Source organism: Cetorhinus maximus, chromosome 19 (assembly GCF_964194155.1).
Source record: "Cetorhinus maximus chromosome 19, sCetMax3.hap1.1, whole genome shotgun sequence".
Taxonomy (NCBI): domain Eukaryota; kingdom Metazoa; phylum Chordata; class Chondrichthyes; order Lamniformes; family Cetorhinidae; genus Cetorhinus; species Cetorhinus maximus.
The window spans coordinates 76,931,241-76,944,296 of record NC_135897.1 but is presented as its reverse complement, the minus strand read 5'-3'; the positions used below and the strand labels follow the sequence as shown (position 1 = coordinate 76,944,296).

The 13,056-nt window shown below is 40.9% G+C and overlaps 1 protein-coding gene across 2 annotated transcripts in view; it reads left to right on the top strand.

Moving 5' to 3' along the window:
• Positions 1 to 13,056, top strand: part of gk5 (glycerol kinase 5) — a 91,424-nt gene that overhangs the window by 52,762 nt on the left and 25,606 nt on the right. For both annotated transcript variants that reach the window (XM_078564207.1, XM_078564208.1), the window contains 4 exons: positions 867 to 928; positions 1,131 to 1,204; positions 7,003 to 7,063; positions 7,829 to 7,955. In XM_078564207.1, the coding sequence (XP_078420333.1) occupies positions 867 to 928; positions 1,131 to 1,204; positions 7,003 to 7,063; positions 7,829 to 7,955 (324 nt within the window). The remainder of the gene's footprint in view (positions 1 to 866; positions 929 to 1,130; positions 1,205 to 7,002; positions 7,064 to 7,828; positions 7,956 to 13,056) is intronic.

Genomic DNA, 13,056 nt, shown 5'->3' with positions numbered 1-13,056 from the left:
GAATGTAGTCATAACGATAAATTCAAGACAGACCTTGGTGCTATAGTAGACTTGATGTTCAACATGTCTAACTGATGCTGGTCAGCAATCAACAAAGGAAATAGAATGTCAAGCTCCCTCTCTCTTCATGTAGCATTCCCATTGTCCAAAGCTGTTAATCATGGCCATTGCCATGATATCACTACTGTGCAAGAAGGTAGGCTCAAGAATTACCTGAGCCGGTATGAGGATTGAACCCGTGCTGTTGGCGTTATTCTGCACCACAGTCTAGCCAACTGAGCTAACCAAATATGTCAGAATACAAGTCAGAGCAAATTGTTATCGTACTGTATAGTAGACTGCTCCTTGAGCACAATGTTCAGGTCAAGTTGCTGGGAAATAAAGAAGACTTTCAAGTGCTGGAAGCAGTGCACAGATGAGCCTAGAGCCTGATCCCTGGGTTGAGGAGTGTAAACAGTGAGGATTGAGGCTTCCTGTTTAGAAAGTAGGCATCTGAGAGGTAATCTCCTAGAGGTGGAAAAGAATCATAAGGGAATGGAGGAGTTTAGTCCAGAATACTACCTTAAATAAAACTAATCAAGTAAGATGAGACACCAGTTCAGACTAGTAAAAGATAAATTTAGAACTAAGATCAGGAATTTTTTGTATAAAGAATGATCCATACTTGGGCATGGAATTCCAAGAAAAGTAATGGAAGTGAAAATCATGGAATTATTTAAGGTGTAGTTCAATGCAACAGTGTGGAAGTGTGCTGTCTTTCTGGATGTTTTAAGATGGGTAAAATGACCTTCAGAAACTGTTTAATATGTGCCAACTATTTTAATTTCAATTATCTGTACATTACCTGTGTTGTTCCTTAAATGTAGGTGCTGTTTTTGCAACAGATTACTCAAATGCAAGCACTACAGCAATGTTTGACCCTTATCAGGTATTTTGATTCTTTTCTGACTCTGCACAAAGTGCATTTTCATTCATGAGGAAAGTTTCTAATTTGAACATGATTTAGAGTTTTACGTGCTTTCAATTATATGGTATATTTAAAAATGCATATTTGCATTGAACCTTCTGAACAAACAAAGTATAATTTGAGATAGCATGCAAAACTTAGTGGTTAATGTTCATCTTTTTAGTTGTGCTGGAGTACATTCCTCGCAAACCTTCTCTCAGTGCCTGTGTCTATCCTCCCTCCAGTAAAGGATACCAGGTAAGAATTTTGAGAGTTTCTAAATGACAGCCAGTATTGCACTGCTGTTATACTGCAGCGTAGTTAAAACAATTGCTTGCTGTTGAATGGCTGTTGTAAGTATGACTGAAACTTTGATTTTTGGAAAGTGGCTCCCTGGAGACTTGTGGCTGAAGTGAAGTTAAAATGTTGTCCATTGCACAATTCAATACTGAAAGAATGAAGGGTAATGGTGGTAATTCTAATTGGAGAGATGTCAGCATCCAAGTATGACCGGTATGATTCAAAGGTTTGTACTTAATTATTCTAAGGATGATTTGATAAGTCGAACATCAGAGAATGAGAAGAGATAAAATTGACAAGTTTAATTGGATGGGTTTTGCAATTAAATACTGGTGAGACCCATAAGCTTGGCATTCTAGTGCTTAATGTAACAAATAAAAAAGAAAACTGGATCTGATTAGTTCAAATGTCCAATGGTCAATAATCTGCTGCCATTGTTAATTAAATGGATCAAGCAAAGATAAACATCTGATTCTAAAACATGGATGCACAAGCTGCCTAATCTAAAATAAGGTACTCATTTATGAATAACTTCATCCACTCTATTATCTAGCCCACTTTTTGTGAATGTACCTGTAGCGGCTTGCTTACGTTGCCTTTATATATAAAAAAAACAGGATATTGATTATTGTGACTGATTACAGTTAATGCCATGTTTAGAGAAACATACCTTGTGATAGGTGTCTTCTCTCTAAAGAATTTAGGAAATAATTTATGAGCAGTGGGTAACTAAATTGAGCCTTTTCACAGAAGTTTGAGATGAGACTTGACCCAAGTATTTAAAATGTTCAAAGGAATAGATAGTGAGAATATAAGCAAACCATTTAATTCAGACTACAAGGGTATACATCCAAAACTAATACTAGGGATTATCTAGTATCCATATTGTGTAAGTGCTTAAAGGAACAACAATTGGTTCATCCTGCTTTAAATTGTTGTGTCCATACCTATCCCATTAGTAACAATTGGAGGAATAGAATCTTTCAGGTTGTCGACTACCATTATCTCTATATAGATATTTTTATAGTTGTGATCACTGATTTTTGAAGACCTTGGACATGCCATTTATGTCATATTGCCATCACCACCAGAATAGCAACTCAGCCCAATCAGCAAAGAAGACAAAGGACAAGTTTAGGTTTCACTCCCATTCACTTCAAATAGAATTACAGAGTCAAGTGCAATTTTGGGGTCCAGTTTTACAAACTCTACCTCAATACTAAATCCCTCAGTACATATCAGGTACTGATACTTGATGTGGTCAAAACTTTATCTGCGTTTACGGATGAAGGCATTATTAGACCAGCTGTTTTTGCTGCATTGAGAAAGGTACCTAGTTACTCACACAGCCTACAGTGCCCCAAAACCTTTGTTAAAGCTTTGTGATTGATGTACATTCAGGGAAGAGCTGGAGTGTTTGTGCCAATTTTTTATGGCCCTCTTCCCCCTTCCTAAAAGTTTAAGCTTCTATAGCATTTCAGGAGAAGATTTATTTTTGTTGGATGCCAACAAGTATTTGGTGTAAAATATAGGACTTTTGTTAGAAAAATCAACTGTATATTATAGACCTGGAGCTTAACAAATGCTACTGCCTATTCTATCTCCAATGTCATGATGAACTTCTAAATTTCCTTCCTCAGCTGCATCTGTTTTCTGTAAGTGCAGCCGTTTATGGTGATTCTCGTAGTATCTGGTCTTTGAATCCTTCAAAGCTTGGTAATATTTTAAACTCTTCAAATCTCTTGACTTTTAGAAGTTCATTTATCAGCACCATATTTCATTATTATTGATACTGTCTATGCTTCTTGCATTTGCATTGTTAACTCCATGCAAACTACGTTCACAGCCTTTCCTGTATCTGTACTTCTTGTTCAAAGAATTCCTTCAAATTCTTTCCTGTTCTTCCTTCAAAGAATTCTATAAGATTGTCAACACGACCTGTCTCTTAGATTGGCTTTGTCCTACTGCTTAGTAAATTAATTCGTTGCTGTAGTAATTTACCAGCAACTGAAATAAAATTAATTTGCTTATAGTTTCCTGATTTATCCATCGCTCCTTTTGTTGAAGGGGAGGAATTGTATTTCCCATCCTCTAGTCCTCTGGCAAAATTCTTCTTACTACAACATTTTGGAAAATTGTATCCAGTATTTCTTCCCTAGTCTTCCTCGGGTGTAAACCATCGGGCATTGATGATTTGTCTATCCCAAGTTTGAGAAACCTCTTTTTAGCATTTTTTCTCTTCAAATAGCACCAACAATTCAGCACCCACCCCTACTGGTTCTATAATCCTAATATCCACCTTCTCTGTCAAAAGAGAGATGAGCTACATATTCAGTATCATTCCCTCACTCCTCATGGCCAGCTTGCCGATTCATTTCTGAGAAGCCCTGCCCTGAATATGACTTTGGCCAGAATTTATGTCGATGTGCGGGGGCGGGCCTGGCACGCCGATGCGTAAAATGACACCTGGTGACATCGGGCGTCCGTCCTGACATCACTGCGCGTCATTCCGATCTTTCGTCCGGTGGGCGTGTGCTGGAGGTGGCTGTGCGCCCGCTGGACTGTCTAAGGCCTGTTAAGGCCATTAGGAGACCAATTTAGATAATTGACAGGACTGCCCGTCCAACCTTAAGGTTGGCGGGCAGGCAAAGAGCCCAAGAGGCCTTCACGTTTTCAGGAAACCTCATCCACGGGCGGGATGAGGTTTCCTGAAGGTTTTATTAAATAAATAAATAAATCTACCGTCTGTGCATCACGTTGGGCGGGCCTTAATTGGCCCTCCCGCATAAAATGGTGGAACGCAGCCGATTGCGGGTGGCGTTTGGCTCCACACCCGCTTCCGACCGGCCTGCCCAACAGGGAGAAAATTCTCCCCTTTGAGTCTATAAAAAGCCCTTTATATACCATAATACATTTAGATTCAGTGTAAGAATAAAAAAGACTAAAAAAAAAGTCAATCACAGGGGACCAGATTAAATGGAAGTAAATATTAGCAAGTTGAATCATAGATTGGTAGCAGTAATATTTAAGTATGAAACAGAATCAAGAATATTCCAATCTGGAAAGTGGTGAGTAGATCAAAGGTTATGTTTGTCTGGGTTTTATGGAGAGTATGTCAAGTTTAAAACAAGTATTCAAAAAGGATTTCCCTTTATGGTTTTAAAATATTTTCTTTACTCTACCCCTTTTAGCTTTTCTAATCTCCTTTTTGTAGATTTCATAGAAGCTTTATATTTCCCCCTAGCTTTCATTTTTATGAACTGTTCTTTAAGCATTGAAGACATTTTAAGTTTTAATTTGCCAACTGATGTAATGCTTCCCTCCTTGTTACAATTTTGACCACAAAAATATCTAATTGTGGAAGGTGTCAGTTTTGTGGAGATGTTAACTTTCTTAACAAAATAATGGTAGTGAGAATATGGATGTAGTGGAGAAGGATATGAAACAACTGTTGGAGAATATCGTTGAAGGTTGCTTCACCTGGCCTAGCCTCTAACTTGTGCCGATCTCTCATTTTCTCTGAGATCTCACGTGCTGTTTTCCAGGCTCATCTTATCAATGAGATGCACCTTCTCCTCTCTTGGGCCTACTCCCACTAAACTGCTGATCACCCAACCTCACTTCTTGACCCAATGTTAGCTATTATTGTCAACAGTTTCTGGTCCATTAACTCCTCAATTCTAATATTTTCATCCTTGTGTTCAAAATCCCTCCATCACTGCTCCTCCAGCCCTGTAGCTCTCCAAGAACTGTTTTCCTCCAACTCTGCATTTATGTATTCCTCACTCCCTTTGCCCAAATATTGACTTAAGTTGTCTAGACCCTAAGCTATGGCATTCCCTCCTATACCTCCATCTCTCCACCTCTCTCTCCTGTTAAGACACTCGTCAAAACTTATCTTTTTGACCAAGTTTTCAGCCACTTGTCTTAATTATCTTTCTCAACACTATCATTTTTATGTTCTGACACAAGTTCTTATTGTTCAAGTGAAAAAACAAATTGGGTCTGAAAAACATAGCTGGACTCAAGGTGGATAGGCTACCAGACCCTGATGATACACAACCTACACTCCTAAATAGGTTAGAGAAGTGTTGGCAAAGGCTCGCGCCACAATTTTACAATCACGGGACTGGAGTCTGCTAACCTCCTTTGATATTCATAGTTAATCCTAATGTTGTTATCATGCTTCCTTTCAGTTTAGTTTTAATCTTATTCATTGATGGAACTATGGGACCAGTTAGCTCAGTTATCTAGATGGCTAGCATGTGGTTCAGAGTAACGCCGATAAGCGCGGGTTTGATTCATATTCTGGCCTCCTCACCCTACCCCTGAGAGTAGAAGGCAATGGCAATCAACCACTGACAAGAGAAAACGGACAAGAAAATTGCTCCAAATGAAGCATCAGCAGACGATGAGCCAAGGACCTGCGTTCGAGCAGAGCACACACAGACCATCAATGGAAGTCTCCACTGTGACACACTTGCCTTTTTGCTATATAGAAAAAACATTTATTTTGTATTTCAAGAATCTCGCATTTGAAGATTTCCATTTCCAGTTGAACATCTTGTTTGTTAAGCTGTTCTATTAATTTGGGCCCGATCCCTTCTTACCATGTTGAACTTTGCTTTTCCAGTCCTGCCCTAGCTTAAGCTATGACTCATGGCAATCATGCCTCCAAGTCCTGCAAGTTTATTCCCAATACTTTTGCATTTACTTGCTCAAACCTCTGTGGCTGTTGACTATCTTACACATTTTCCTTTCCAACCCTTCTGAACTGTTTTATTTATTATATTTTTATTACACTCTTTGTCCCTATTGGTCTCCTTTTTGCTTCTTCGTTTTGTTTTGTTTCCCTTGAGTATGCCATTTTAGTTTAAACCTCTCACAGTACTGTAGCCTCCTGCAAGGACATTGGTCCCAGCCTTCCTCAGGTAAAACCTGTGTCGGGCACTCTTGTTCCAGCAATTGTAAAGAAAGACTATCTAGTTTGGTGTCCCAGAAACTAATGAGAGAGCAACCCATTAAGGAGACAATGAGTACCCCAAATTTAACTTGTGTGGCCCTATTATTGTGTTCTTATCACAGTTTATGTCAGTGGTTCTGAGGTGGATTAGAATGTCCAGCTGTATAAATCCAAGGAAGTGATGATGCCAATTTATAAAATATTGAGGTATATCACACATGCAGTACTATCCAGTTTCAGTCACTGTATTTATAAAAACAAGTCTAGAAGTAGAAAGGATTCTAAGATCATCAACACAGTTCATTGTTAAGCCATGAAGTGAGGGTAAAGGAGCTCACCATTTCTCCATGAAAATAGATTTAGGAGAGAGACAGCAATGAGCAAAACACTTTTTTTAAAGAGGTGAGTGTAAAATTGTGTGAACCCAGATGGGAGAATATTTATGCTGATGGAAAAAAGTTTAACTTCCCATTTGCCCTTTTTTGTATCACAATGATCATCACTTCACTGAATATAATATTATCCATAAATGGCAATAGCTCAGACATGAGGTTATGCAAACATGTAAACTACTGCATTAAAAATAATGCACCAAGGAAATTAAATTTATAATGTTTGTCTTTCTTCCAGCCTGGAATCTTGCATTTCGAGCAAAAAAATGTTTTCATGTAAAATTCAGTAACAATTTATAACTTGATATTCAAACCATATTATGCATGTGAAAAAATATTATCATGTAACTCAATTAAAGTAATGTCCTTTCTCCCCACCACCCCGCCCCCCCATATTATAGTTGCAACTTTGGTTACACTGATAGAAGTATATTTGGTACCCCTATTCAAATAATGGCCTTGGTAAGTACTGAAGGATTTAATATTCTGAAATATCTTTCCAATCTTGCATGGTATACTAACTTGTATAATATCAAAGGAAAGTGTTCTGGACACATGGTGGATCATTCTGACTGTAGTTTTCCAAATCAATGTGTAAATGTGCACATTTATACATTCCTGTATTAGCTTTCTGGTCAGTAGTTACTACACAGTTATTACTGAACCTTAATACTATTTCCTGTACCTTAACATTGTTATCTTTATGTAGTGCCCATACAATTGACCACAGAAACAAAAAGAAATAGCGGATCCTTACATATATTGCAAAAATTTAGATTTTGTTACTTGAAGAAAACTTCCAAATTGAATAAGCTTGAAAAATCACTAGTCATTTAGAGAGAGTTCTAAATATTTGTCAAAATATTTTGCTCAACAGAAATGCTAACTTGGAAACTGCAGTTGGCACAAATAAGTATTGGAGTGTCAAGGATAAAGTAATTATATTCTGCTATCACATTCTGAGTCACAATCCCATTGAGTAACTTTCCCTGTTTTTTTGGATCGCAGCGGGTGGAGGGGGCGGGTGTTTCTGGTGAACAAGAGGAGATCAGAAATTATATTAATTGGCTCTGGAATGTGATTCGATAGTATCGTTGCAGAGGTGTGAGCTTTTCCCATTCTCCCAACTGAAGAAAACATGAAAGAGTTAAAGTGTCAAGTTGAGTAAAATGGATTTGTCAAGCAGTGTACATCAGTACAGGTCTAATTCTTTTACCCTCTGTGCAGGCAGCAGATCAACAGGCAGCCATGTTCGGAGAATGCTGCTTTGAACCAGGAAATGTGAAAATCACAATGGGGACAGGCACTTTCATGTCTATCAATACTGGAACCAAGCCTCATACTTCTCTAACAGGTACAGCAATATGTTTTCATCGTTGCACAATGTAGATTCACTCAATAAGCTGGACGTCATCATGAAACAACTGGTAATCCTTCAATATGGAAGTTGTTGCACAACTATTATGTGGAGTGACCAAATTATAATCATCTGAGGCTCGTGTTCACATTCACATTTGCTGCTCACGATGTGGTCTCCTCTACATTGGGGAGACCAAACACAGACTGTTTTGCAGAACACCTCCGTTCAGTCCGCAAGCATGACTCCGACCTCCCGGTTGCTTGCAATTTCAATTCACCACCTTGCTCTTATGCTCACATTTCTCTCCTTGGCCTGCTGCAATGTTTCAGTGAAGCCCAACGCAATCTGGAGGAACAACACCTTATCTTCTGATTAAGGCACTTTACAGCCTTCTGGATTCAACGTTGAGTTCAACAACTTCAGACCATGAACTCTGTATTTTTTGTATTTTTTCCCTTAGTGCCAGTCTGTACCATCTTCTCATGTTTTGCTTTCAGACAGCACTAACTTTTATTCTGCTGTTAACACCTACTCTGGACCAATACTTTGTTCCTTTATTACTACCATTCCCACTCTCTTTGCCTTTTGCTCTATGACTTTGTAATTTAATCACCCTCCCCCCCACCTCTAACCTCTCCCTGACCTTTCCTTTTTGTTCCACCTGACGCACCCCCTTTTTCAACAGTGTGAAACCCATCACAGTTCTGCCTCTCTTCAGTTCTAATGAAGTCATATTGGACTTGAAATGTTAACTCTGTCTCTGTCTCTCTCTCTCTCTCTCTCTCCACAGATGCTGCCAGACTTGCTGAGTTTTTCCAGCACTTTGTTTTTATTTCCAATCTCCAGCATCCGCAGTATTTTACTTTTATTTCATGTTCACGTTAGTCTGGGGCAACCTTGTACTTCACATGAGCATGAATATGCTGTGACATTAGAATTAGGAGTGCTGTGTATAACATTGTATTAAGCCCCAGGATCTGAACGAAAGGAACAAAGGCAGATGAGGCCCAAACATTGAGGCTGACCAGTGTGCCAGCCCCCCAACCCTGTTCCCTACATTGGCCATTTTGGACGAAGCAGTTACGACGACCAGGAAGACCACCTACCGCTAACAGGCAGGCATTCAACTAGGTTCATAGAGAGCATTAGCCAGGGATTAAGACTGGGATTTTCCATATGGTCTGCAGTGTTCCAACGAGATGGGGGGGGGGCAGGTCAATTACCTGGAAGCAGACACCCAGCTTGTCAACACCAAATACATCTTCCCCACTCCTTTCAGCATTTCAAAGGGACCGTTCCCTCTGTGATACCATGGTCCATTCCTCAGTCATCCCTAACACCCCGTCCCCTTCTCATTGGTACCTTTCCATTCAAACACAGGAAATGTCACACCTGCCCTTTACCTCTTTCCCCACCATCCCAAGACCCCAAGCGCACCTTCCAGTTGAAGCAGTGATTTACGTGTAACGAGGAACGTTTGAAGACTCTGGGTCTATACTCGATGGAGTTTAGAAGGATGAGGGGGGATCTGATTGAAACTTACAGAATACTGAAAGGCCTGGATAGAGTGGACGTGGGGAAGATGTTTCCATTAGTAGGAGAGACTAGGACCCGAGGGCACAGCCTCAGAGTAAAGGGAAGACCTTTTAGAACAGAGATGAGGAGAAACTTCTTTAGCCAGAGAGTGGTGAATCTATGGAATTCGTTGCCACAGAAGGCTGTGGAGGCCAGGTCATTGAGTGTATTTAAGACCGAGATAGATAGGTTCTTGATTGGTAAGGGGATCAAAGGTTACGGGGAGAAGGCAGGAGAATGGGGTTGAGAAATTTATCAGCCATGATTGAATGGCGGAGCAGACTCGATGGGCCGAATGGCCTAATTTCTGCTCCTATGTCTTATGGTCTTATGGTCTACGTGTACTTTGAACCCAGTCTACAATGTTCACTGCTCACAATGTGGTCTCCCCTACATTAGGGAGACCAAAGGCAGATTGGGTGACCGCTTTGCGGAACTCCTCCGCTCAGCCCGCGAGCATGACCCTGACCCCTTGGTCCCTTTGCATTTTAATTCTCCACCTTGCTGTCATGCTCACATTTCTGTCCTTGGCCTGCTGCAATGTTCCAATGAAGCCCAATGCAAACTTCAGGAACAACACCTCACCTTGCAGTTAGACACTTTACAGCCTTCTAGATTCAGCATTGAGTTCATCAATTTTGGACTGTAAAACTCTGTCTCCCATTTCATTCCCTCTTCTTTGCTTGTTTCAGTTTTTTCTTTCAGACAGCAGATCTTTTGTTTCCTTGTTTCTTTTCCTGCCCCATCTACATTCTCTTTGGCCCTGTAAGACTAACTCTTCTGTCAGTCAATCTCTCCTGTCTTCCATTCTATCACAGACCTTTTTTGCGTTGTTCCACCCACCCCTCTCTCAAAACCTCTTGCATCTCTAACTTCTTCCAGTTCTGATGAAAGGTCACAGACCTGAAACATTAACTCTGTTTCACTCCCTACACAGATGCTGTCCGACCAGCTGAGCTTTTCCCCAGCGCTTCCTGTCTTTATTTCAGATTTCCAGCATCAGCAGTGTTCTGCTTTTTGAGGCCTGCAGACCTTGGGCTGAATCTTACCTATGTCGGGTGGGCTGGGCGGGAGCAGGCGCGGAGCTGATTGCCACCTGCGATGGGCTGTGCGCCACCATTTTACGTGGGCGGGACAATTAAGATCCGCCATGCGTAATACGCGTTCCGTAGCGCTCAGCGCTGCCTGTGCAGGCGGGGGGAGGACGGAGAGTCGGGGCCTGTGTCCTTTCGCGCATGCGCTTGCTGAACTCTGAATTGGTTCCTTGTACAATTAAGGGCAATGAGCATTCGCTGAAAACTTGCATTTGGGCTCCACAAGCTGAACTTATCACTGAAGCTGGGATGAAATCTGGGGTTTTTCTACAAGCTGAAGTTCAACTTGAAAGGCCCTTTAGAGTAACTGTACATTCTGTTTGTAAAACTATCTAGTTCAGGGATTTATTTTCTTTTGCAGATGCTTGAGGATTTAGGGTACTGTGCCCAGAAGCATCAATTTGTTTCAGTCAACATGCCTGCAGGCAACTATCAACATGCAGGGATGCCTTTATTTCAGTAAGCGTGAGGAAATACAAAGCAAAATTAACATTGTTAGCTGCCTTACTTGACTTTGCTCCCAAGGCAAAAAATAATACATAGAATGTATAGCATAAACTGCTCATTTGCCCCTACTGGGCAAAGGTGTTTCTTCTGAATTCCTTATTGCGTTAATTAGTGACTACCTTATATTTATGGTCTCCAGTTTTGCTCTGTCCCATGAGTGGAAACATCATCTCTACATCAATCCTATCAGACACTTTCTAATCACAACCATTATCAGGTCACCCCTCAGCTTTCTCTTTTATAATATCAAAAGGATTCTGTTTGTTCAATCTTCCACATAACTATAACACCTCCGTTCTTGTATCATCCCTGTAAATCATTTTTGTACCTTCTCCATTGTTTCTTTATCCTTTCTACAATAACTGAGTGTATGTGCCCTCTTTATTCTTCAGACCAAAATGCATTGGCTCACATTTATCTATGTTGAAATTCATTTGCCACTTACATGCCCATTCTGCAAGTGTATTGACAGCTTTTTGTATTTGTTGTAGTCTTCCTCAGTTATTCCCCCTAATGTAGTGTCATTCGCAAATCAGATTTTTGAGTCATATTATTTATGTAAATGGTGAACAACTGTGGTCCCAGCACTGATCATTGTGGAACACCACCTCTCACTTTCTGTCTATCTCAGAAATTACCCTCAACCCCTACTCTTTCTGTTTTCTCTTATGTAGCCAGCTTGCTATCCAATCTGCTACTTGTCCTGGCTCCACATGCTGTGGCCTTAGCTCTTTACGTCATATGATATAACCATTTGCTGCCTCAACCAGCTACATCACAAATGTCAAGCCCCTTGGCACTACTCATGCCATACCTTACCTACATCAAAACAAACTAATTGCTTCCATTGGTTTGCATAGTATATCAGCACCAACAGATAAAAGATGTTGAGATGCAATAGTCCATTCAGATTACTGATTTTTAAAAATTCATTCATGGAATGTGGGCTTTGCTGGTTAGGCCAGCATTTATTGCCCATCCCCAGTTGCCCTTGAAAAAGTGGTGGTGGGCTGCCTTCTTGAACAGCTGCAGTCCACATGGCGTAGATACACCCATGGTGCTGTTAGGAAGGGAGTTCCAGGATTTTGACCCAGTGACAATGAAGGAACGGCATATATTTCCAAGTTAGGATGGTGAGTGACTTGGAGGGGAACTTCCAGGCGGTGGTGTTCCCATGTGTCGTCTGCCCTTATCCTTCTAGATTGTAGTGGTTGTGGGTTTGGAAGGTGCTGTTGGTGAATTCTTGCAGTGCATCTTGTAGATGGTACACACTGCTGCTACTGTGTGTTGGTGATGGAGGGAGTGAATGTTTGTGGAGGTGCCAATCAAGCGGGCTGCTTTGTCCTGGACAGTGTCAAGCTTCTCCATTGTTGTGGGAGCTACAGTCATCCAGGCAAGTGGGGAGTATTCCATCACATTCCTGACTTGTGCCTTGTAGATGGTGGGGAAACTAGGAGCAGGAGTAGGCCATTCAGCCCTTTGAACCTGCTCCGCCATTCAATATGATCATGGCTGATCCTCTATCTCAAAGCCATATTCCCGCTTTCTCTCCATATCCCTTGATGCCCCTAATATCCAAAAAATTATCATTTTCTTTCTTGAATATATTCAGTGATCCAGCCTCCACAGCCTTCTGTGGTAGAGAATTCCATAGGTTGACCACCCTCTAAGTGGAGAAGTTTTTTCCTCATCTCAGTCCTAAATGGTCTGCGCTGTATCCTGAGACTGTGGCTGCTGGTTCTAGACTCCCGAACCAGGGGAAACATCCTCCCTGCATCCAGTCTGTCTAGACCTGTTAGAATTTTATAGGTTTCAATCAGATCCCATTCTTCTAAACTCTAATAAATACAGGCTCAGTCGAACCAACCTCTCCGCATACGACATCCCTGGTATCAACCTAGTGAACCTTCACTGCACGC